Raw genomic sequence first — 26772 nt, forward strand, 5'->3', positions numbered from 1 at the left:
CAGGAGTCTTTGAACATAGTCACAGATATTTTAACAGACTCTCTGACTAACAGTATGAAAGGTTTTCAGAATATTTGTTGCAGCACATAAGACAGTATTTCACTGTATGGCCCTATCTTACCACAGTGAAGGATAAAATAACAAAACCTTTAAAGAAATCCAGACAATTATGAATAAAAGAGTTGCAATTTTGGAACTGAAAGGTAACATTCAAATTTCAAAGCTCAATATAGAAGTTTACATGAAAAGAGATGTCATGCTGGCTAGGAAGCTAAAAGAAATATGGTTGGACCAGGATGAAAAGTTACATAGGTCAGTGAAGTGAATACTTGACTAATGAGTAGCTGAAATAACTTGTCTGACTGAGGCTGGAAATGGGACAGGTCTTAACTTCTGGAGAAATAAACTTATCAACAGTAATGACAAAAAAGCTGTGAAAGGAAGCATAAAAAAGTGTTTAGTATTTTAGCTAGTTTTTCCATGAGCCATGGTGTCTGAGAAACAAAATAGTGTGGTGTGTGTTTTTCATTGCCAGCAACCCAGAAAGACTGAGCACTTAAGTATTTTTCTGTATCAGGAATCCCTATGGGGCTTACTTGATGTCTTCACCATATGAACTCTCACCAAACCAATCCAGTCAGTGGTGCCATAGTTGCTCATCATATCAGGAGCTAGGCTTGAGATTGCCTTTCAAAGTGGGATGGTTACTAGTTCATGGAATTGATATGTAGCCTAAGAGGAGTGAGTTTGGGTGTAGAGAACATTTCAGCACTAATAGAAAAGTGAAAAAAGAAGAGTTGGATACAGTACCTTCTCCAACTATCTTATCGTCAAGTGGCAGGAAATGAAAAATCCAAACTCTCAAATGTTTATGGAATTTTACTGAATCACTAAATGGTCTCCTGTGATTAAGGATGTAGGCAAACATTCTTCCTACTTTCAGTAATGATTTATTTTGTTCAGCATGCAGTAGTAGAACTCATATGGGCAGTTACTCTCAGACAAGAGTATCCTTCAGCAGAGAGGAAAAAACCAGAAATTTTTAGGCCGCTCTAACCTGATCTCCATGGACATGTCTGCCCAGGAATTCATTGAAGGCCCTTCGGTTATGTTTGTTATCTCCAAAATATTTTGCAGTTAGAATTTGCCCCCTATTCCTCTGCTTTGCTCTGCATGGTAGTTTTGCAGTGTTTTGAAGTGGCTTGTTTGTTTCAGGATTCATGGGAAAATCAATCCACAGAAACCCAGGATCCATTCTGTGTACTTGATATAATTTACCATCTGGGTAATCTCAGTTTCTCCTTGTGTTTTTCTTTTTGCTAAGCATATGCTTGCCCTTATTGGTTCTCTGCATAAAACAGAGAGGGCAAATATTCCCCCAAGTAACTGTAGATAATCTCTTTTATAAACTGTTTGCATAGCTTTCTGGTCCAGCTCAAAGATAAACACATGCCAGAGGATCAGCATTTTATGAACTGTTCACAGACAACACAGTGTAGAGAGTTTAGCAAATGAGTAATCAGAAAATGACTCATTTCTGAGAGTGCTGTTCCATTACCAGGTAATTGTTATTCAGAGAGAGTAGATTTCTTTCTTTTTTTTTTTTTTTTTTTTTTGTCTGTGTGTGTTTTTGGAGCAGGAAAAGGGAAACAACGTATTTGCTCCTTTGTTGAAGGAGTATGCTTTCCCTCTCCAGTAATCCAGATTTTAGGAAACTTAGGAAATTTTAGCCTTCTCATTTTTTATATGACCTCTTTCAGTCATTGGCTGATTTTGTCTACAGTTATGAAGTACCATCCAGAGGTGAAAATTCTGGAGCTTTATATTTCATACTGCTTTAAACATAACTGCATGTACAAAATATGTGCTGCAGAAAACTCTCCACTTTTATTCTCTCACTTTCAAAAGTGCATGGCAATCCATCACTGGGAAGCTTTGGTTGGAGCACCCCTATAAAGGTGCCATGGAAAAATTTTCCTCAGACATACTTTTTTGGCTATGATTCACCTCAGCTCACACAAAGTTGTTGAAACTGCTAAAGTAAATTAAATCAGTGAAGGCTGCCATTGGCCTTGGGGTGGAACAGGGCTTGTGACAGCTGGGGGAACTAAACAATTTGCACGGATGGTTATATCTGATGTTATGTAATACAGATTGAAGAACAAGCAAGAAGCACCCATGGAATGTCTTAGGGAAAAGTCTTTCTCTTATCTCCAAATACTCCAAACAAACCATTTGGCTTTCAATATTTCTTGGGGTTGTATGATCTTTACATACACCAGAAATAAAATACAATGAGAAACATGGTGAAGGCAGTGAGTCTAAATGCAGCAGACAGCGGGCAGTTTGTGAGAGCTACTGTTTTTGTAATCTGTTTTTTAATAAGAGAAGTGGTTTTAAGTCTGGCAAGAATTTGATTTTCTGCCCAAATGCATGCTGTCAGATGAAAAGAACATACTGTACATTAGCTGCTAAGCAGATTAACTTTCATAAATTGCAGTCATTTTAAAGACTAAAAAATTCATTGCTAGATTAAGCAATCAATACAGAAATGCCTAATCCTAATACATGTCAAGCTGAAAAGCTTGAAAGCTGAAGATCTGGTTTATGTGCCCTTTTGATGGCAGCTATATGGTTTGCAGAAAAGTTTTAAGAATATTTGAGTAACTGACTGTAATCAGAGAAGTCATTACACTTTTAAATACAAATTTCAGAGAAATTTAGGAAAAAGGCTGGTTCAGTTTTTTCTCCAGAAAAATATTCAGTAATCAGGTTTCCATCTTGCTTCCACTGAGAAATTTCCAAGTATTTTCACTTATATCAATGAAGATCCTGATACCATGCTGTTGGTAAAAAAGAACAAAGTTCTTTGGCATATGTGAGGTTGCTGGTCTCCATTAGCAGAGGTGTCAGCCCATTTTGTTTCTTATCTCTGTGCTTTTTAGAATAAGCAAAAAGAGGCATATTGTATTATATTCAGGAGAGTATAAATACATTTGAGAGATAATTATGTCATTGTGTCTTCTGCTTTAGAAAGAGAATCTGTTTTTCAGTGATATAGGGCCCAAACCTTCCATCCTGTTTGAGGATTAGCTATTTGTGTTGTGAGAAGTAGGCTGTACCAAAACAAGATATGAAAAAAAGTTGTCATGACTGGATCATTTTCAGTTTGAAGTGATTTTCCATAATATGTATTTCTTATAGTTTAGGTTTGGGGATTTTGGAGCTAGGCTTGGTTTTGGTCAGAAAATGAGTAGCGGTTCTTTGCTAAATAAATGATTTGTTTTTGCAGTCTCTGTAGTAACATAAGAATGCTTTAGAAATGAATGGCCTCCTACAGACAGAACAGTACAAATTCAAGTGACATTTTCTTACAATGAGATTTTTAGCCTATCACAGGCACTTTACGTAATGGTCAGACAGCGTAGTGCTGCTTCCGTCCTGACAGAACAAGGACTCATTGTCCTCAGGAGACTTAATGCTGTATCGTGCATTTTTAAAATTATACATTCCAAGATTTTTGAGTGTGACCTTTGAAACAGACTTGATAATCTGGGGAAAATTATCTTAGTTTTATCTAGGAATGTATGTATCAGAAAAAAAAAACAGCGGGGGAAGGTCGAGTGAATAATAAGAAGATATTTCTTCGCAGTGTTAAATGAATAACTTGTGGAAAAGACAGATAAAATATTAAAGGGACAGAATGTGAGCACCTGTTGGCATTATCGTACATCAGGGACTCAGGAGTGCTCTGGCTAAAGTTCCTCTAACCATTGTTTTGGTTAGAACTGGTTAGAGCTCTCCTGGTTGGCATCTTCTTGCCTTTCTGCAGAAGAGATCTTCTTTAATGGGGTCATGTGAGGATGCCTCTGTGTAGTAAGTCTTTGGCTTTCCCCTGCATCATGGCCATATCCCCTCTCTACTTGCCTGAGGGCTGGTTGCTAACCACTTTATGTCTTGGAGGGAGGGATATGAGCCCACCGAAGTGGTTGCCTCCTCCAGTGCTGAGGAGAGTTTGACCATTAGAATGTCATCTACTATCTACTATCTAGAGTATTACCTGCTATCATCCCATCTAATACATGCACTTGGATTCTTGGCTGTGGCAATCTAGCCTGCTGACACAATGGCATCCTCCTGACACAATGGGATACTCCTGACTTTTGCCCATTGTAAACAAGGCAGGACTCAGGCCAGAACATTTTGGTCTATGCCTCTATAAGTGAAGGCTTATTTAGTTGATTCTGACATTTTAGGATGCTAGCTTACAGAAATCCTATGTTTAACTTAAATGAAACATGGCTCTGCACAAAATTTACCACTGCAGATTGATTTTGAAACCTGGTTTTAAAAAAACACATACAGAAAGTTGTTTAAAATTTGGCCCCAAATTGCATGTAAAAATCCCACTGAGATCAGCTGGAGCTGTGTAAATGTCTCTGAGGGGAAAGGCCATTTGAATAAGGCCATTTGATTTTTATGAATGTCAACATTTTAATTTTAGCTGATTCAGTCTTGTGTTCAATAACAACAGTGATTGCTGGAGAGCTACGGGAAGTAAGCCAAGTGGACAGAGAGAAACTGCTTTAATATCATATTGTGTCTCTGGCACACTACAGTGGAAAAACTTAATATGGAAACTGGACATTACAGAAGTCCAGAATAGGATATAAAAGCACCTGATTGAAGGTTACCAAGTGAATTTTTGAAAGTGTGTCTGCTCTGAGTGATGGTAGAGATGTACAGGGGACTGTAGGCAGTGAAAAGTGCTCTGAGCTAAGAAGTGCCAAAGTGAATCTGATGGCCTGGAGCTGGTGCCTGGCCAGCTCTCCCAGGCAAGGGTTTGACCTGTCCATGCAAGCACTTTGTTTTGCTGTGTACGTACTCACCACAGCTTACAGCTGTGCTTACACCAGCTGGTTTGATGCTCCAGAGCATCAGAGGCTTATGCCTGTTAGGGAATAATTTTAGTAAACCAACTCCATCCTTGTTTGCTGATGTCTTGGGAGCTGTATGAAGTGATGAACATATATTAGCTTCCATTTCCAGTCAAGGAAAAGCAGAAGTCTTTTGCTAGCCAGCCAGCACTTTTCCTTCTTATCATGTGCATTGTCTCTCCATGCTCCTTAACCATCCTGTTTAAACAAGCAGGCAAGATGTGGATGTTCAACAGGCATTTCTGAACACATTGACCAAAGAAAAAATATGAGTGTTCAGGTATTATAGTTGTAGATTTTTATGAGTGCATGAAATATAAGCAAGCTACCCAGGTATTTGGTTTTAATCCAAGGGAAGAATATTTCATAGGTGTCGTTGTATGTTTGTTAGTGGCCACATTATACCATTGTTATTGTGGAGGATAGATGTGTTTCTTGATTCTGAGTGTAGCAGCTTTGATAATATTTCATGGAATCCTAACAGTTTAAGTCTTACAGTTGGACTGCATCTTAAACTTAGGTGTTCTCCTAATAATAAATTAAAAAAAAAAAAACCACTGTGGGAGATCAAGTGAAGCAGAAAAAAGCTGTGAGTGAACTTCCACCTCACACGTGAGGTGCAAATCAAGTTAGCGTGTTATGTTGAAGAAATGTTCTCAGTTGCAGTGTAACATATAAAATGTCCAATTTCCCTTAGTAGGTAAGTTGTCTTGTCAGCAGTTTCCAACTATTTGAAGTAAAAATTTTCCATTTAGTTCTAGTGGTTTGGTAGAAATCCCAGTTCCTTTTCCCTCTTTTACCTTGACTTATAAAAAAGACATTTAGTTCCAAAGAATATTTCTTTCAAAACCAACATATTACAGTAACTGCTGTTCATTATAATCCATTCCAAACAAATTATTTTCCTCTGTTATTTAATGACCTCAATAATGACTTAATCAATAAGGGTTTTAAATAAGAAGTTTTTTTTGCAGTATTTCCAACATATATCATTAGCTGTAGTATCCAAGAGTAGACTTGCAAAAAATTGTGCTGTGGTAGCAGATACTTGAATACTGAAATCATGTTGTGGCAGAGCCATGTTTTAAAGTAGCCAAAATAAAGTGACTTGTATATTTATATTACATTAAAATATGGAAAGAAAGGTTTTTATTGTGAGACATCTGTGCATTCTATCAAGTTAGGTTTTCCATATTTTTTCCATTTGGATTGCCTTAATATTTTTTTTTATTGTATGAAAAAGCCAAGATTTGAGAGTAGGAGCTTAAGAGCAGACAGAAAAATTGTTGTAATTTACTTTTGAAGGCAAATCTTTTTTTCAGGCTTCCAGGAAAATTGTTATTTGGAGCTAAGATTTTGCCCTGGCTTTCATTTAAAGCAGTCACTGAATTCAGTGAGACTTCATGAAGCATGAGCTGAATTGGGCCTTTTCACTATAACTTTTTCAGTATATGCAATCACTATTGTGAAATGTTAACTGAACTTTACCAAACCCTCTGTATCTTAACCTTTATTTGAAGAGAAGATGCCATAAATTGTGTTAATTTATATTATGCGGCTAGAAATCAGTTTGAAGGGTACAATTTTAAAAACTGATGCAGAATTAGGGCAGAAAAAGAACTGTCTCCAGAAAAACATGATGGAATGTCCCTAAGACTGAAATAAAATCAGAAACCCCCCCCATAACACATATTCTGTTAGCTGTATTTGAGAGTCATGTTTGTGATTGTTATGGTACTCTCTGATTCTGTATTCTGTGTAGCTGGTGAATCTTTGATAGGTTGACATTAATTTCTATTCATCATTAAGTCACATGGATTACTTGTCTAACTTTTAATGAAGTTGCATCGGCAATAAGATGTTTCTAAAGCAAAACTTTTTACAGATAATATTTTATGCTCCACTGGGATTGTGTTTGGAAATGTTGCAGATTGTGGTGAAAGTAAAAGACTGTTGACTATGAAAAGTGAAAACACAGACTATGACTTTGAGCAATTTGCTGCTCAGCCTGAAACTGCTTCAGGCTTCTGAATGTAATGAGGTCTTTTCTTGCGATGAGACTAAGTAGTGGAAATTGGATAAGTATTGAATTCTTCTGTGTTCAAATAATTTTGATTCTGCTCCTGTGGCTTCTGTGGATTAGTATAAGGATATATTTTTATCAGTGAGGGTAAAACTTAACTGTGATGCCATGAGGCCACCCCAAGTGTTTAAGTCCTCCTGCTAAGCAAGAGCCACTCAGGAGTCCTGTAGAGTGAGAAATCCCACAGAGAATACACACCAAAGAACAGTGTACTTCTTTGTCTATGTGGATCTGGTTTCATAGAGCCCTTTTGCAGATTTTTCTATGATGAGGCTGTTGCACTAAATCCACCAGTCAGTGCTCCTTTCCTGCTATCAAAAGCAAGCCATTACAACAGGAAAATTGAACATATGTTATACTTAAACTACTGTTTAATTAGTACATATGTACTAATTAAACTATAATTAAACTGCTACATTAAACATTAAGCAGAGGCACTCCTTTCACTGCAACACTTTAGACCAATGAGCTTCACTTTTAAGCACAGGAATTACTCTGGTGTGTTAGGTGAGACTCACATATCCATCTGACACTGGATTTCACAGACTAATGAGCTGCTTCCTTTGTTCCAAGCTGGCTGAAACAAACTAACTACATGAGGAAAGAAGTACAGGTCTTATGAATGGAAAGATGGAGAGTGTTTTCTGCAGTAAGTGTGAGATGATGTAAACACGTGCAAATTAGTTGTAAACATAAAATGAAATAGCTGATCTAGTAAGTGGGACTCTGGAATATACTAGTACTAATAAATAACAAAATAAAATTGTCAGAGAAAGGACTCTGATTGATTAGAGGCCTGGCTAATCATCAAGCATATGAAGTTCAATTAGGTAAATTGCCAGATTCTGCTCCTGGGATGGGCAACCCTGGATGTACAGACAGAGCAGGGAATGAGATGCTGGAAAGAAGTGCCATGGAAAGGGACCTGGGAGTCCTTTTTGATGGAAAGTTGAATATGAGAGGGAAGACAGGAGCAGATACTGATCTCTTTTCTCTGGTGACCAGTGACAGGACCAAAGGAATGGTCTGAAGTTGTGTCAGGGGAAGTTTAGGTTGGATATTCGAGTAGGTTCTTCATCCAGAGGGTGGTTGGGCACTGGAACAGGCTCCCCAGGGCAGTGGTCACAGCACCAAGCCTGACAGAGTTTGAGAAGTGTGTGGATAATTCTCTCAGGAACATGATGTGACTCCTGGGGATGGTGCTGTGCAGGGCTGGTAGTTGGTGATCCTTCTGGATCCCTTCCAACTCAACAGATTCTATGATTCTGTGAAAAGTCTCCATTATCTAACCCTAGGAAAAAAGTTACACACATAACAATGAAAATGAATGAATGAAATAAAATAATTTTTTGAGAGTTAAAATTTACCTAAGTGAGCTGCACCACATTTAAGCACTTCTTTGAATAATGTCATTTTTATTTTGCATATTCTAAAGCATGACTGCTAAGTATCTTACTTGGTAAGGATAGGATCATTCATAGTCCAAAGTTAGCTTAAAGCATTTTGTTGAAACTTTCATCTATTTTCTCTTGGGACTACCATTGTATGTTTTTGAAAATCATATTGATTGGAAAAGTTTGGTTTAGCTCTTAAGATCATTTGACTTTTAGATTTGTACTTTGCTAACTTTTGTTATTTGTGTTTGAGAGAGAATTTGCTGTTTTCTTTCTTGCAGAACGCGGTTCACCACGTAATTTGGTTACCACAGACATAACCGACACTACAGTTGGGTTATCATGGACACCAGCTCCAGGAACAGTTAGCCATTACAGGATAATATGGAAATCACATTATGATGATACCATGGGAGAGAAGAGAGTCCCTGGAAATACAGTGGATGCTGTGATAGAAGGCTTGGAGCCAGAGACTAAATACAGGATTTCAGTATATGCAGCCTACAGCAGTGGAGAAGGAGACCCAGTAGAAGGAGAGGCTTTTACTGATGGTAAGTGTAATGCATTACCACCATATGTAACATTCTGGTTTGGATGAAATTATAATTTTTAATGAAAATGGACCTTCTTTTTCCTAGTTTTTTTTTTTTTTTTGTGAAAAGTTTCCCAAACCAAAATGCCACCTCAGCTCAGCCAATTTTGACATTTTGTTGGACCATTAAAAACCTTACAAAAATCTCTTCTATGTCATATAGGTTTGGATTCATCAAGAATTACTTCCAAGTTAAGATATGATTTGGTCTGCGTATTACTCTGAATTCAGCCTTTTATAGGTTTGGTGAGACTGCTAAAAATCAGGTGAAGGAAATACAGCTAGAGCAAAGAGGAAAGATGGGGTGCGTTCCCACAGAATCAATGAGTTTCCTTTCCAAGTTATTGCCCTTCCAATTTTCACAGTCCTCAAACTGAGGCTCAGTGGGTGATTTTGATGTTTATTATTTGCCTTTCTGGGGCTCTTCTTTTTCTTATTTGCCAAACATTATGTTGTATTTGTCAAAGCAGGCTCAAGCCTCTCCTGCAGTGTAGGCAAAGTGAAAAAACACAGAGACTAGGGATGGCTTGTTTCTTTATAGCAAGAACTGGCAAGTAAAGGAGTCAGAATGAATGAAGGGATGTCCTGGATAACGCTTGACATTTCTGTTGTTTGCCTAAAGGGGCCATGTGAAGACAAAGCCTGAGGGAGGGCTCTGGGGAAGCATCATGTGTGTTTACATGTTCTTGTGCTCTGTCCTAAGCATCTGTTTTGACTACTGTTGGAGACAGGCTGCTGAATTACGTTAACCTTTGTCCTTGACCCAGTGCAGTTGTTCTTAAGGTTTTGGAAGAGTAGTGATTGCTGTTGTTAGTAAGAGCTGACTCCCCAGAGTCAAAGCAGACTGCTGTCCCACGGCTTCCTTCTTGGTTCAAGCACAGCAGCACTAGCTGTTCTAGCTTTTCCAGGTTAGGTGGGTAGCATAGCCTTATCATTTGTGCTGACTCTCTGGGTGCTGACTGAGGGAATTTGCTGTTGGCCCTATCAATAGCCCCAGACCTGGGGTTAATAGCCTGAAACTAATGCTGTATCTTTCTGGTATACACACAATTAGAAATTGTCAGTTCCCAGGAACTACAAAGCCTACCTTACCGTGTGTTGAAATACTCATGGATTCCACCATGCCAAGAGAGTTCAGCTTTGCCAAAACCTAGATGGCTTATTTTGGCTGACAGCCAGCATTGCATACCTGTCATTTCACTTGGAATTATTTATACCATTTGTACAGTCTGGAAAATATCTCTTAGAAGCTGAATGCTTCAATTGTCGAGAAAATGCTTTATTAGTTCAAGGGCCTACTTCAGCACATATGCTATGTTGTGATGAGTGATTTTCCAAGCATTTGGAAAGTCACTCACCTCTATTTGAAGGACAGTTTGCATGGGGTTCAACAACCAGCTGTTTAGGTATTCACCAGTACCTTATCAGACCTGTAAAGTCAAAACTTAGAAAATCTATAGGACAATGTGTTCATGAAAATTAATGACTTTATAATTTATCACTTTCATTTGTGAGTGTTGAATCCATTATTTAATGGATTACTAAAAAACATAACTAAATAAAACTCCCAATTATGCTGTGCCATCATGTGATTTATACTTCCCCTTTTTTGTCTCAGTAGTAAAACCACATTCTGTTTCTTTAGTCCATTACAATTAAAAAATAATTACCAATGGCCTGTGAGATTCCCTTGTGTCTTCCCTACAAGCAAATACTGGAATTTTAAAAAGGGCAGTTTTATTTTTTAATAGAGCAAAACTAATTTTGTAGTCATGCATCTGAATATATCTGTATATGATAAAGTAAAAATTTATCCATATTTTTACACTGAAAAGTGTCACCAAATGCCAGGACTCTAACAGTAGACAATGAGACAGAAAATACAATGAGAGTTACGTGGCAGCCTTCGCCTGGGAAAGTCTTGTCGTATCGTGTGAACTACAGAGCCCGCGGCGGAGGAAGACAAATGTCTGGCAGAGTAAATGCTCCTGCTACCAGCACAGTGTTAAAGCGACTTAAGCCCCGAACTACCTATGACCTAACTGTTGTTCCAATTTATGATTTTGGACATGGGAAATCAAGAAAAGGAGAAGGAACAACAGGTATGTACCACAAGGTTGTACAGGATTTCATAACACAAGTTTTTGTGCTTAAAATTAATAATCGGGAAACATAGAAAAGCATGGTGGAGTCTGCCAAGATCATGAATTGACAGGAAAATTGAAGAAAATGTTATAAGTTGAGAAGAGAGTTTGATTTTTTTTTAAATTTCACTGTGGCATAGCCTGAACACAGCTTTTTGCTCTTGATATTAAAAGGTGTAAGTACAGTGTAAAATCTGTTTGAAAATATTAGAATTGTTTTGAAATGCTGTCATCAGAAGTTCAAAGTGTTTTGTGAGGAAGACAGGCTACTTAATCAAGTGTTGTCAGCTGTTGCATTTTTTGCCTTTTGCTTGTGGGTATTGATTAAATAGCTACCCAGCATCCTATTATTTAGGTTTGTCTTCTCTGGTCGCCATATTTTCTGTCGAAAACCCAAGGTACTAAAAAGGGGGAGTAGCTGATCTTGAAGATTCATCTGTGGAAGTCTGACATCATGGTCTTTTGGACAGGCTGTTTTCTCCCTCAGAAACTGAAACTTAAAAAAGTTTATTAAGTCTCAGTGAAGGCATTTTTGTGGTAAAAGCAAAACTCATTTTCTACTCTACCTTTAGTATGAATGTGATGCTGGTCTTATATTTTGTAAGGAAATGTTCTCTATATGTTCAGATCAATCAGATTTAGTGTCAGTTTTCTGCTTCCATAGATGGAAAGCTATTGCCTAAAGAGAATCTTTTTCAAGATGTTTCTGCCTGTCTGACACTAGTTCCATTCACTGAGGTACTCTGTAGATAGTTCATGCCATTCTCTGTTTTCTGAATATATGTTACATTGAATGACACGAAGTAAGATAAAGGCATCCTAACAGTGGAGATATCAGCACCTCAGTTACTGAAGAAAGGTTTCTTCTTAACCTAAAACGTGGTTGATATAAAGGAGTCATGAAAACTTGATCAGCTCTTGACCAATAAGTAGTTGTTTAATGCTGAAAATTATACTGAGATAAATTTTAGATCATCCAGGTGCTTTTGATTTTTGAACTGTTCATCTTGATACAGATATGCATTTTCTTTCAGTCTAAATAACTGTTGTGATAAACACTCTTTGGAAGCAAGTGACGCCTGAGTCATCTTAGTTGAAGCTATCATGATAATTCAGGGAGTATGATGAGAGATGAGACAGAGAATCTGTACTTTCCTTGTGAGTAGGAGTGTATCTACTGTTTCTCAGCAGAATTTACATTTTGAGGACATTTATGATCTTTTGGCTATAGCTAGACAATTGCATAGGTGCAGGGACAAGACAATTTTTTTTTTCTTCTGTCTTTCAGGCCAAAGCTTTTTGTTTACTCTAATTCCCATTTTTTCTTTGACCTTTGAGCTTACACTGATGCAGTATTTTCCCTGACTGCGCTTTAAAGTTGCACACAAGCAAAAGTTGCACAAAATGCAGAAGCTAGCAACAGCTTGTTAACCATTGTCTGTGAGTATTGCCCTGCAGTAGGCAGCTGTTAGTCTTCTGAGGAAGTTGCTCTTGACCTAAAAACCTCAAGCTGTTTGGCTGGCACTCCTCAGAAGAATTGGTTTTTGACACACTGCCACACCTGTGGTTGTAGCTGCCAGGCAATTTATCCCTCAGTACACTGACTGCAGAGGAAGCCTCAACAAGAGACTTAGCTCATGTGCCTATTGGTTAGATAGCTAAAAGTAAGTGTCAGGAATCTCATCTTTCATCTCTTAATACTTGTCTTTGTGTCTTTGTGTCTAAAGAAATGAGCAAAGAGTTTAGGATTGTCACTAATACTAGATTTGCATATATATATACTTAAAAGCATACTTGTTGATTTTTTGCCATGTGCAGACCTGATCTAAACTCTTTTGTTTCCCACCCTTTCAGCCTCTCCCTTTAAGCCACCTCGAAATCTGAGAACTTCTGATTCAACTATGTCAAGTTTCAGAGTAACCTGGGAGCCAGCCCCAGGGAGAGTGAAGGGGTACAAAGTAACTTTCCACCCTACTGAAGATGATGGGAGTCTTGGAGAATTAATTGTGGGGCCGTATGACAGCACAGTGGTATTGGAGGAGCTTAGGTATGAATATTCCCTCATATTGGTTTTTGTTTTGTTTTGTTTCCTTTAAATAACTGTAGCCTAGGGTTTTGTTTAATCCTGATCTGGTATTGAAATGCCCGGCAAAATTTACTGTAAGTTAAGCAAGTAATTTTGTCAATTAACTATGAAAATCCTGTTATGCCATCTATGAAAGGTACCTGACAGGTTTCTTTCTACGATTATTCATTTACATAACTTGTGGTGTTCTCACAGGAACTGAAGGAGGAAAAGATATGATATGGCTGGGGCTGTATTCTGTATTTCACATATGAGAAAGATAATGAAGAATATTTGGGATTTCTAAAGTTTCCTCTCAAAAGTTTCTTGTCCCATGTTTCTAAAAAGATGCTTAGTTTACTCTTGATTCATCTTTCTCAGAGACTTGGATTTTTAAAGCAGGCTTCACACTATGTCAAAATCTGTTAGGCAAGTATACTAAATATAATTAAAATAGGATCATTAAGTCAAAGAATCACACAGTCATAGAATGGTTTGGGTTGAAAGTAACATTAAAGATCATCTAGTTCCAACCTCATTGCCGTGAGCACTTTCCAGTAGGTCAGGTTGCTCAAAGCCCCATCCAACCTGGCCTTGATGCCCTGGGATGGGACACCCACAACTTCTCTGGGCCACCTGTTCAAGTGTCACACCACCCTCACAGTAAAGAGCTTCTTCCTAATATCTGATCTAAATCTAGTCTCAGTTTAAAGCCATTACTCTTTGTCCTATCACTACATGCCCCTGTCAGAAGTGCTGTTCCAGCTTTAGGTTCCCTTTAGGTGCTGGAAGCCTACCATAAGGTCTCCCCAGACCCTTCTCTTCTCTAGGCTGAACAACCCAAACTCTCAGCCTGTTGTCACAGGATAAGTACTCCATCCCTCTGATCATCTTTTTGATCTTCATCTGGACTCATTACAACAGGTCCAAGCCCTCCTTATATTGGTGGCTCCAGAGCTGGACACTGTGCTTAGAGGGTGAGAATCAACTCCCTTGACCCGCTGGTCGCTTCTTGTGATGCAGCCCAGGCACCACTCCCAGTCCCTTAATTTGCCCTCTGTGACCTTCCAGCAGCGTGGCTGGAGCACCTTTCAGTGAAAACTGAGACAAAAGTATAATTCAGTACCTCAGCCTTTTGTATATCCTGGGTAACCAGGTCTCCTGTTTTCTTCTGGAGGGGGCCCATTTTCTCCCTAATCTTCCTTTTATCATCGACGTACCACAGAAACTTTTTTGTTGCCCTTGATGTCCCTGACCTGATTTAATTCTATAAGGACTTTAGCTTTCCTAACCTGATCTCTGGCTGCCTGGACAATTTCTCTTCACAGAATTAAACAACTTGAATGAGGAAGGCTATAAATTTAAGTATAGAATGTAAAATCAGCTTTTAAATTGTTGAAACATCAATGTCTTGTGGAAGAGCCAGTATCTGGGTTTCATGTTTTAGCACCTTCTTTTCCATGAGGTATTTTTTCCTGTGACAATTTAATAAGTGAAGTGTTTAGCATTTAACTAGCCAAATGACTTTAGTTAAAGTACACCTTTTTGATGATTTCAGGGCAGGAACTACCTATAAGGTAAATGTTTTTGGGATGTTTGAAGGAGGAGAGAGCAACCCTCTGGTTGGACAAGAGATGACCACCCTTTCGGATACTACTACGGAGCCATTTTTATCTAGAGGTAAACATGAAGAAAAGGCAGTCATGTATTTTGGATAAAAAAAAGATCAAAAGTTTACTACATTTCCTTTTTGTTTTTCTAATGCACATACATACTTGTTTACAGGATTCATTATAGTCCCTTCCCTGATGACATAAACCCTGTTCTGAAATGACCACAAAGCATGCCCCAGTTCACAGTTCTAGTCCTCTGCACCCCACAGATGATCTTACAAAGATGATAAGGCAGGCAGCCTGTGTTTTGCTGATTATTCAAAGCCATCTGCATTGCATTTTCAAGCCGTCCACATCTGCGTTAAATCACATAAGGTCAACTTTTTGAACAGAGATCATGGCTCATCTACAGGGGTCTTCACAGGAGTAGAGCAAGGAATTTTAAGCAGATTGTTGGCCCTTTGCTTGTCCTTATATGGTGACTTTTCCTTTTAAGACTTAGATGATATAATGAACAAAGTTCTGATAGTTGGGAATGTCCTAGTGTTAATATGTATTATTTAGGTTCATATTCATCATAGTCATTGTTTAGTCTTTTGGTTTTCTTTTCTGTAGTAGGAGGAGACTTTTTCACAAAGGCAGCTGCAGAGTGCTCTCCAGTATCTCTTTGGGAGCTGCTCACTGTGTAGCTAGTAAACCTTTCTTTCAAGGTTTTTGTGGTTGTTATGATATTATCTCCCTTAATTAATAGTTAATTAATAGTGGTTAATAGGCCTCTGCATGTTAATATTTGTGCTCACTGTACTTTCAATACCACCTGAAGAAGGTTTCAGGGCTCAAGTCCTTCATGGAAAGCATAAAAAAGCAGGTCTGCTTCTGAATAGCCAAGTATACATGAATAAGTAAAGCCTTTTCTCCTCTGCCATTTCAATGCTTGCATAACCATCAGAGGAGAAAGAACCTAACTGCAAAGCCCTTTCAGAGTTAAATAAAGAAAAAAAGGTTTCAGCTGACTATATTGTTTTTTGCTTAGTCCACATTAGGCTGTGTAAAAAATACTCATCTTGTATATGACTTTATTGAAACATTTTTAGAAACTTCCTAAATAATTGGTGTCCTACTCTGTCTAATAATAGAGGGAAAAACTGAAAAAAAAGCCTCTAGAACAGGCCATCAGTGACATTAGACTAAAGCTTTAATAAGGCTGGCAATAAAAAATTGCACAAAGAGTGGTTTGTTATTTTTCATTATAACAGCTCTCATTTCTGTCTTCAGTGTTGCACTCTTTAAAATAATTAGTTTTATTAATGCATGGATTTGAGTAATGGTTAATGTGAAAAATGAATTTATATCTTGGACTGCAAATGTAACAGTAAATTATTTATTAAAGGGGGGAAAAAATCACCCTAGATCTGGCACATTTACTAGAATTTTCCATGTGAGGGACTATAATATGTTGGAAGAAATATAAAAGTCAAAATAGATTAACTTTTTTAATGTACATAAAGTTAACTTTAACTTTCATAATAAGGTTATGCATGCAATTTTTTTGAACTAACATGGTTTGACTTAAACCCTACTCCCAACTGATTTTATTGTCCTGACTAAAGACTAGATCTATATTTTCTGTGCAGAAGAGGATCATGCTTTTAACCCCCAGGTACATGGAATAGTTATATTCATGAGTCTACAGTGTTGGATCAATTCTGTGGAACATATATGAAATCACAATATCTTTCAACTATGATGAGTATGGATGATTTTTCTCAATGGGATTTCTTCCATATAAAGACCAGAAGCTCTGATGGCAGGAAGCCAGAAAATTTGCAGCTGGTAACAAAATCTCCAGGAAAAAAGAGAGAAAGGATTTTGGCTTTTTTTTTTTTTTTTTTGGCACATGGCTGTGGATAAAATTATTGTGTCTTTCTGTTTTGTATAAATATTTTGTTATTTTCCCTGTGATGAAAACAATATGATGCATATTTTATTTTGTAATTTGTAAACTGAAGATATCTGAAATAACTTCCTACACTTTGAGAACATTGCAGCTTTATATGAATGTTTGTTCTTGTTCCCTCTGTATCTCTTGACCTGTGTTTATGCTTGTGTGTCTTCTCTGGATTGTGCTCTTTCTTTTCTGTACATGTAAACTTCTATACCACACATATTATTATGTCTTTTTCCCCTGAAAATTGAGGAATGCTGTTTATTTGAAAGTGATTGTAATACATGCTGTTAATCCTACTATTATATGGTTGAAAATTAATCAGAAGTTTAGCTATATGTGACAGACCAAAATATTGTAAAATTGTATAATCTAATAGTGCTTACTGCCATATCAGTGGTTCATTTAGTAGTCTTGTACAAAACTTCTGAAATCAAGTTATCAGCCATATTTAAAGGCCAAAACAGACAATGACATGACAATAGAGAGCACTGGCCTTGACATTTGCAAAGGCTTATTTTTAAAAGGAAACATACATGAAGGAATTTAGACAGCTTTTGCCATGGAACCACTGACTAGTGTGAATAATGCTCTCAAATAGGTCATACTTGATGGAGTGCCAGTGAATAAAACTAGAGCTATTTTGGAAGCTAACTCATGACATATGTCATCTAAAAGGATGGGGAAAGAAAGCTATCATGCTAAGGCTATATTTTTCTGGTTGACACGGCAGGTTTAGAATGTAGAACCAGAGCAGAAGCTGATATTGTGCTACTGGTGGATGGTTCATGGAGTATCGGGCGGCCAAATTTTAAAACCATCAGGAACTTCATTGCCCGTATTGTTGAAGTTTTTGATATTGGTCCTGACAAAGTACAGATTGGTAAGTTCTCATATGTTGAAGGAAAAATGGAGCATAACTGCTACAGAAACACAGAATGACTGAACAAATGCTGGCTTTTTTTCCCAGGTCTTGCACAGTATAGTGGAGATCCCAGGACAGAATGGAATCTCAATGCTTATCGAACCAAACAGTCTTTGTTAGAGGCTGTAGCCAACTTACCATACAAAGGAGGCAATACTCTAACAGGTAAGTCACAGGGCCAGGATTTCACTTAAGCTCCAGTGAAAATGATTCTAGTAGCTGACCCTGGTATTATTCAGTGAACCCAAATGTGTCTGTGATGAAAGGGACTTAAGAGTTCAGCTCAGTATGGTTGGAAGAGATCCAGCATAGTCTTGTAAACTCAGGAGAAATGTGTTAGAAGAGGTTTTGGGTGATGAAGAGCTTGTGTTGCTGTTGAGCCTATGAGAAGAAGAAAGGTCAATTCCATGTCAGTGTTGGGGTAAAGATAACCAGGGACCAGAAGGAGGAGTAGTGGAAGTCAGGAAGGTGATGCACACCAGGTAGGAGAGCACCTGAGTAGTACTAGTTGCTGTGATCTAGATGCTGGGCTGCAATTAGATTCAAAATGCTTCTATAAGGAAATAAACTGTGGAACTATGTTGTCAGAGTGAAGTCACTAGGATGCGCTAATTTCTTTTACTGTGACTACTATATGAAAATAATTTACAGTGATGTTTACTTTCTTTGTGTCATGCTAGGAATGGCCTTGGATTTCATCTTAAGAAACAACTTCAAACCAGTTGCCGGCTTAAGGCCCAGAGCTCGCAAAATTGGTGTTCTCATCACTGATGGCAAATCACAAGATGATGTAGTTGCCCCTTCAAGAAAACTCAGAGATGAGGGAGTGGAACTGTATGCAATTGGTAAGTATTCTGTTACGGGGTGGCTTGCAGCAACCCCCTCCTGCTCATCTGCTAAATGTGCAGAGAAGTGGCCAAATACATAAGTACATAAAGGGTTATTCAAAGGATGTGTTTAGGGACTTAATTGCATGTTATTGTGGCTCATGGCCATAATTTCTAACAGGTTTTGCTTTCTTCTTGTCTTGTAAGGTATTAAAAATGCAGATGAAAATGAATTGAAGCAGATTGCAACGGATCCAGATGACATCCATGCTTACAATGTTGCAGATTTCTCCTTCCTGGCTACCATTGTTGATAATGTAACCACAAATCTGTGTAACAGTGTGAAGGGTCCAGGTACATCACATTTTCAGTCTATTTCATTCTTTATCCATTTACATGCTTGCACTGCTAGTTCCTTTTTATTACTCATTGGGAACACAGTGTTAGCTGTGGGCTGTTTTTTCAGCTGGTGATGTGAGGAAGTTGTGCAGACCACCTGGACTACCCTGCAGGGATCCTTCCTTTCCTTCCAACAGTGACTGTGTTATAACTAACGCAGCATGACATTGCTGGATGTGCCTTCTTTTTCTCCCCAGAATTGTGAAGTATCTTAGTGTGTCAGCTTTTTCTTCATTGTGGCATGTTTTTTGATGATACTCATCCAATAAGGAAAATTTTAGCAGCCCTGCTCTTTTCAAGTGTTAATGTCTAACAGCCCAAAACCAAAGCTGAGCGTGAAAAACCGGTAATGTTAGCTGATGGTTCTTCAGTGAAACACTGCTGCTGAAGGTAGACTAGGAATTACAGGGAACTTGTTTAATCTTGAGCATGTTAATATGAACTATCTCTTCATGCAGTTGTTTTAAGAATTCCTGAGGAAAAAGAAATATAAGCAACTACACAAAGTGGGCTTTTCCCCTTCTGATAAGATAAATGAATAACTTTTTAATTTGCTTCCCTCTTGCAGGTGATTTGCCACCTCCTTCAAATTTAGTTATTTCAGAAGTGACACCTCGTTCTTTCAGACTGAGATGGAGCCCACCTCCTGAGAGTGTTGATAGATACAGAGTTGAATATTATCCTACCTCTGGAGGTAGCCCTAAACAGGTTAGTATTTTATGTTCATCATTTACATTGTCCAGGATAATCTTGGGCTTCCACATCATGGTAATATCATTCTGAATTTGTGCTGAGCAGGGTGTAAAAGCAACGTAAAAATGTTCCTAAGGTCAAGAATATCATGCCTTAGTAAATGTTACACAAAACTACAAAAATTAGGAGCATATATATTACTTCGGGTTTTTTAATGTTGTTAATCCAGAAGTATAATATATTTCTTATAAAGAGTTGTCTTCTATTTCTAGTAACTCCTTTATTTTCATACTCCACTGTCATATATTAGTTGAAATATGTCTGTACCAGAAATTTTCTGACCATACTGGGTAGGTCCCCTGTCATTTTCATGCATTTCCTTCTTTGTAGAGAACAAGACAGTGGGGGATACAGGTTGTAAGAAGTGCTTAGATTAACACTATATGACTCCAAACTGTTTATTGCACAGGATAAAACTTGTGGTTGCTACTTCTCTACTCAGAGAGCCAGTGGCTGGCAACTCTTGGTCCTGTGAAATCTGAATTGCTCATTACTGTCTTTAACCAAACAGAGTAGTATCTAGGAAAATGAAGTGTTTAGAATAACATAGTTAGGTGCCTCTGCGTACCTATTTCTGAACATCCCATCTCTGATTATGGCTTTAAATCTTATATTTGGCTCATGGAGAGTTCAAGATTAGGCCTTTGATTAAAGTTTGAGCTGTTGTTCCAGTGCACACTGACTTTACAATTTGACTTCTTCCTGGCATTTCTGTTCAACAAGGTGTTTCCAATGCCTTGTGCTGTAACCATCTGGATTATCCTGGATTTTGAATTTTTTTCTCAAATTTTTCGCTTGTCCATTCTTTATGTTCTTTAGTGATGTAGAAGTGCAAACCATATGTGAAATCAGAGTGCACTTTAAGTGATGCTGAGCAGATCCAGTGCAATTTGAAACAAGTGTCTGTCTGAGATTTCCCTACAGCTTACTTTGCAAAAACAATGCTATATTGTCAGACAAAATGTATACAAAATTAGGACCAGAATTATCTCCTTGTCATTGATTTCTGCAGTTTCACAAGGAATGATTGTTTTTCTTAGAGATAAGATTACAAACATATTTTTCTTACGGTGATTAACATTGCTTCTCTTGCAGTTTTATGTAAGTAGGATGGAAAGAACAACAGTTCTGAAAGATCTACAACCTGAAACAGAATATGTGGTTAATGTGTTTTCTGTGGTAGAAGATGAAAGCAGTGAACCTCTGATCGGCAGGGAAACAACTTGTAAGTTAGAAATGAGTTTTGAATAACATGTTAACAGCCAGTTTGGCATCTGGGGAACTGTCCAGTAGAACTTTCAGCATTTTCTTCTTAGCAGAAGTAAAATATTTAATTTGAATTACCAAACTGTATTGTGTTACTCTGGTTGTTCAGACCTTGTTGTCTTGAAGACTTCAGCCAAGTGAAATGCAATGTGGTAGAAAATATTTGTCCCAGTTTCTTTCTGGGAAGCATGGCTGTACAAAACTAGAACAACAAACATGAATTACAAGACAGAGTTTATAAATTCCTGAAATCTGATAATAAACAAATTGTTTATGTTACGTAATTAATTCCTGCTACTACCAGACAGAATTATTTCTAATTTGCAAAAGCTAATTCAACACAATTATGCCACTTCTATGAGTTATAGCTCAGCTATGTTTCTCCTATGAGCTGTCTACATTGATTTCAGGTATATTTATGCTGTATGCAACATAGAGTGACTCCTCTGCCTTTTTAATAATATTGAATGTCTGCTGTTCATTTCACTTCTTTATTTTGTATTGGACTTGTTGAAAATCCTTAAAATGTGTATCATTTCCATGAAGTCTGTGTTACTTTTTCACATGGTTTCATGGAAAATGTTCATTTATTTTAATTTATTTAATAATGTGAGAAATACAGAAAACAAAAAGAAAGGACAAAAATCCTCTGTTAAGATCCCAAGCCAGTCATGTTGTTTCATATTTGAATTTTCAAGTGAGTTAATATTGCTTTCTACAAGATTAAAATGTTTCAGTGCAGACTTATTAGAGTTTTAGCTGTGTGTGTAGAAAATCTGTGGCCACATTCAAAACAGTATTACCATTACCTCATTCTTATACTAAGGATTTAAATACCACTGTTTGCAAATCACCTCTCTACTACCCATAACATGCCCTAATACCCACGTGCAATAGTCTCAGTGGTATGACCTGTGATATAAAATATTAAGAAGCTGAACAAAATAAATTAATATATATTTTTATTTGACAGTGCCAATCTCTTCAGTTAGAAACTTGAATGTTTATGACATTGGATCAACTTACATGAGAGTGAGATGGGAACCTCTCAATGGAGCTACTGGTTATTTGTTAACATATGAACCTGTGAATGCTACAGTGCCAGCCCCAGAGAAAGAGGTAAGAGAACTTGTCTTTGCTACCTGTACTCTACCAAAAATAAATGAAGAAGAAATGTTAGACTATCATAGTAATCAAAAGACTGGCATGCACTTCTTGAAGTGCAGTGAACTTACTGGGATATTATATACAATGACATCAGTCAGGAAACCGTAAATATACTGTGAATCTCACAAACAAAATTCCTTTGAAGTTAAATCATTGTTTGCTTTTCTGCCCCGCTTTCTTCATTTTTTAAACATGGTGTGTTATTTTTCATGCGCAGATGCGTGTGGGACCATCAGTGAATGAGGTGCAGCTGGTAGATCTCATCCCCAACACTGAGTACACGTTAACAGCTTACGTATTGTTTGGTGATATGAAGAGTGATCCACTCACCACACAGGAAGTGACGTGTATGGACATCTTGATTTTGCTTTGTTATTGCTTCAGCAACACCAAATTTTAATTATATTTCATGCAATAGTTTTTATATCATCTGTTTCTTTTAGAAGACCATCTTAACCATGTTTTATGCATTTTCTAATACTTACACACTTCCCAAAGACCTCAAAGGCAATTTCAATGTGAAGGGTCCAACTACTAAAAAGGGCAACAATATAATTTTTAACTTAAATAATGAAGGAAATATTGATATCACAGTGTTTTTAAAAGGTTTCAATTTTGCTTGTATTAATTTAGAAACCTTGTTCCCAAATTCAGACATCCTCTAAAGCTTAGAAAATACTCAAGAAACAAACTATATCAAGAAAAAAAATAGATCTAAAAATGGCTTCCTTTTTTATGCCTTTCCTTAAAAATTTCCTATTGGCAGAGGCATGCTTCTGGTCTAGATGCATGCAGCATGGCTACTTTTATGTCCTTAAAAATTTTAAACCATTAACCATAGATGAAAAGTGGCTATTATCACCAAACATTATGGTCTTAGTCCCTGTTACTTCTGGAAGTGTTGTGCTCATAAGTTACAAAGGTGAAACTACCATAGTTTATAGATATTTTGCTCATTGCTGGGAAAATAAGCTTCTGAATGCTCTCATCTAATGCCCAGGACAATGAACTTGTCAGAAAGTGGTTGCCTCCATTCACTGAAAAGACTTTAACTGAAAGACATGAAAAGAATTCACTTCCATCTGTGAGAGATTTATACCTCTGCTATGAATAGCATTCACTTACTACTATCATTATTTTTACAGTACCTTTGCCTGGACCCAGAGGTTTAACGATTCAGGATGTTACTCACAGCACCATGAATGTCCTTTGGGATCCTGCCCCAGGAAAAGTTCGAAAATACATCCTAAGATACAAAATAGCTGATGATGCTGATGTAAAGGAGGTAAAATTTTTAAAGTACTATGAAAGTTCTATTTTGAGAAGCTAGATTACTAAAATAATAGTAAAGGTACTATTATAACTCACCAGTGAGAGTAAAGAACATCAGCTCATAGTGATTGCAGTCAGGAAAGGGTATGGATTTCTTGGAAACTGAATAAGCACAAGAGAGATTTCTTGGGTACTCCCATCTTCCTCCTCCTTCTCCTCCAGAGAGGAAAAAATCCTCAAACTGACTGAAGAATTTTCATATCTTTTAGTAAATAGCCATTTCTATGCTCTGCTTAAATATCGTACTGCCAAGGTCTGAGAACAGCTTCCAATTAAGAGGACAGGATAGTGGAATAAAGGTATGTTAGCCCCTTTGCCTACTGACAGAACATGCATGAGCATTGTTAGAGATGTCTTTTAGTTATGTACAAGCTTTCCTTGGATAATTAAATATGTTTTTTAAAGGAACCAGAATTTTCCAAAGGTTCAGTCTGCATTCTTGTTTCCAAAGGAATAAAGCAGTGAATGATCCACAAGTAGTATGTGTATCTGATATAATATGTTTTGCAAAGGAATTAGTAGAGAACACTCAATATTCAGGTGTAAATTTAAGGGCAAATGGTAAAACTTAGTGCAGAATACTCCTTTGTTTTTCAGTGCAGGAATTTCGGCTGTTAGACCAAATGCAGAGTAAGAAATAGAACAATTTACAATCCTTTAAGTCACAATTTTTATTCTTAGGTGGAACTTGACAGACTCAAAACCAGCATTACTCTCTCTGACCTTTCCTCCCAAAAACTGTACAATGTAAAAGTTGTTGCAGTATATGACGAAGGGGAATCCATACCAACAAATGCAGAAGCTGTCACTCGTAAGTTTTCCTAAAAATCATTCTTGTGGTTGTTTTTTTGCCTTATGTTTGATTTAAGTGATGTGTGTTGCAATATGTTATTGAATTTAGGTGGAGCTCTAATTTAATCTGAAAAATATTTGTACTTGTAGCATTATATATATTTGCAATATAATAAACAGCAGGAATCTTAGATGAGCCATGTCTTACTGCAGTGAAGACTGACATTGCAGTCTGCAGAGAGGTGAAGAACCACTGAAGCAAAACTCTTTCTATTTAAAGACTGAAGGAGAAGTGTAGGTGTAGAATTGATAAGAAAATATGAGGACAATAGAGGAAAGGTTTAGCAAGTCTTCGCAGGAATCTAGGCAAGTGAGTGAGAAGCTGGGCCATATACTAGAGGATCAGAGAGACATGATCCTTCCTCTGATCCAAGAGAGTTTTTGCATCATGGAATGCTCAAGCCACCTTTACTTTTAGAGAATCATAAACGCTGCATTTGAATAACCTCAACAAATGGAGGCAAGGAAATGGATCTGCACAAGCTGTAAGAGGTGATCTCCATACAAGAGATGTGACAGACTGAAAGGAGAAAGCAACTATCAAGGAAGTTCTCATCCTGATCAAGGCTTAGGATTTAAGAATATAGTTAACCAGAAAAGCTACAATAGAAAAGAGTAATTTTACCTTTTCACTGCCCCTCCTCTCCATCTGGTGTGAAAAAGAAGAAAAAAAACATTCATATTCTCTCTCATTTTTTCTTCTGAATTTTTTATTTGGTAGTCTGATGTGTTTAAAAATGCCTGTGAGATTTCCTGCTTGCTGTTCTGCTAGTCTTTGCTCTGTACCTGTGGTTTTGTGTGAATGTGTGTGTAAGGAAAGAAGAGGAAAGGTCTGCCAAAGTAATTATTTCAAGTTTAATTCTCTGGTTCTACCTGTTTACATATTTTTTCCTAGTGGCTATAATATTTTCCCTCCTTAACCTACAGTTAACCTCTGTGAATTCTTTCTAAATAAGTGGTGACTTATTTGGCTTATAGAAAGAATTTTAAGATTTGCAAGAAACTCAGGAACTTGACCTGTGTCTATGGGAGTTCATATTCACTCCAAAATGCAACAGCCAGGGCTTCAGTTGTTTTGAGTAGACATGTGAGTTGTGACCTCTGCTGAGGTCTGTTTTATCAGACAATGACCTAATGATGTGACCTTATGAAGGATAATTTGCTTAGTGTAAGTGAACTGAGTTATACTACAGGATTTGATTGTAGTCATTAGAAGCATGGTAGCTGAGAGATTAATCTTCTACATAATCTTCTAAACTCAGACATTATTTGTCTGAGTAATTCCTTTGTTTAACTGTATTTATTTTGTAGTTACATTAGGTACATTTTGTGGAATATTTTTCTTTTTCTCATAATAGAGCCTGTGCCAGCACCAGTCAATCTCAGAATCACAGATATAACTACAAATAGCTTCAGGGGTACTTGGGATCATGGAGCTCCAGATGTCTCTCTATATAGAATAACATGGGGGCCCTATGGAAGAGCAGAAAAACAGGAGGTAAGAACACACAGCCACCTTAAGCTTTTGTGGGCAGTCTCTCAGAGGGTGTATTTTTAAAATCAGAAATGTAATTGATAAATGGTCTATAACTTGGAAATTCAGTGAGGAGGTGTAGGACGCATATTTACAGCCATGTTCAAGGATGTTACTGAGTAAAAACTCAGTTATATCCCACTTTGTTTGCCTGTTTCATTTGAATGTTTCAGTTTTGTTTATATATATTTTCCTTTTTTTTAAAAAATTTCTTCACAAGACTATCTTAAATGGGGAAGAGAATAGTTTGGTCTTTGAAAATTTGAATCCAGATACATTATATGATGTCTCAGTTACTGCCATCTATCCTGATGAATCAGAAAGTGATGACCTCATTGGCAGTGAAAGAACATGTAAGTAAATTAAGGGATTCTGCATGTTGTTATTCATAGTTATTGAAACAGAAGGCATACACATACAAGAATACTGAAAATTCTTTCTACTTTTTTCCTAGTACCCTTGGTACCTATTACTACACAAGGTAAGAATCTGAATTTCCAGGTACCATTTTATTGAAGGAAACTCATAGCTCTCTTTTTCTAAACTGTGATGAATGTTGACATTAAAAAGTTGAGATCATTTGATAAATATTATTGTGTATTTAGAAGAATACTAAACACTAGATTACCACATGTTTATTATTTTACAAACATTACAGTTTATGTTCCCCTGTACTTAATACATTCTGCTCTTGATCAGGCATTCATGCAGCCTTAAAAGTAAGAATGAAGTGTTTGTCTCTGCTCTTTGGTGAGCTACATATTTATTCTTTTCTTTATTATGCTTCTCAGCCCCAAAGAGTGGCCCACGAAACCTTCAGGTGTACAATGCAACTTCACACAGTTTGACTGTCAAATGGGATCCTGCCAGTGGTCGAGTGCAGAGATACAGAATCATTTACCAGCCTATCAGTGGGGATGGCCCTGAACAGTCGGTAACTAATT

The 26772-nt window shown here is 37.3% G+C and overlaps 1 protein-coding gene across 5 annotated transcripts in view; it reads left to right on the forward strand.

Annotated features, from left to right (window-relative positions):
• The window catches only part of COL12A1 (collagen type XII alpha 1 chain), a 317990-nt gene that overhangs the window by 25229 nt on the left and 265989 nt on the right, over positions 1 to 26772 (forward strand). For 4 of the 5 annotated variants that reach the window (XM_053937327.1, XM_053937328.1, XM_053937325.1 and 1 more), the window contains exons 14-31: positions 8696 to 8965; positions 10842 to 11108; positions 13005 to 13197; positions 14774 to 14895; positions 17507 to 17656; positions 17744 to 17863; positions 18379 to 18543; positions 18733 to 18879; positions 19493 to 19632; positions 20773 to 20902; positions 21917 to 22062; positions 22328 to 22457; positions 23256 to 23395; positions 24124 to 24253; positions 25653 to 25792; positions 26049 to 26181; positions 26283 to 26309; positions 26620 to 26762. In XM_053937327.1, the coding sequence (XP_053793302.1) occupies positions 8696 to 8965; positions 10842 to 11108; positions 13005 to 13197; positions 14774 to 14895; positions 17507 to 17656; positions 17744 to 17863; positions 18379 to 18543; positions 18733 to 18879; positions 19493 to 19632; positions 20773 to 20902; positions 21917 to 22062; positions 22328 to 22457; positions 23256 to 23395; positions 24124 to 24253; positions 25653 to 25792; positions 26049 to 26181; positions 26283 to 26309; positions 26620 to 26762 (2693 nt within the window). The remainder of the gene's footprint in view (positions 1 to 8695; positions 8966 to 10841; positions 11109 to 13004; positions 13198 to 14773; positions 14896 to 17506; positions 17657 to 17743; positions 17864 to 18378; positions 18544 to 18732; positions 18880 to 19492; positions 19633 to 20772; positions 20903 to 21916; positions 22063 to 22327; positions 22458 to 23255; positions 23396 to 24123; positions 24254 to 25652; positions 25793 to 26048; positions 26182 to 26282; positions 26310 to 26619; positions 26763 to 26772) is intronic. The other variant, XM_053937329.1, reaches the window with a different exon arrangement.

The sequence above is a fragment of the Vidua chalybeata genome, chromosome 3, assembly GCF_026979565.1.
Source record: "Vidua chalybeata isolate OUT-0048 chromosome 3, bVidCha1 merged haplotype, whole genome shotgun sequence".
NCBI classification, from domain to species: domain Eukaryota; kingdom Metazoa; phylum Chordata; class Aves; order Passeriformes; family Viduidae; genus Vidua; species Vidua chalybeata.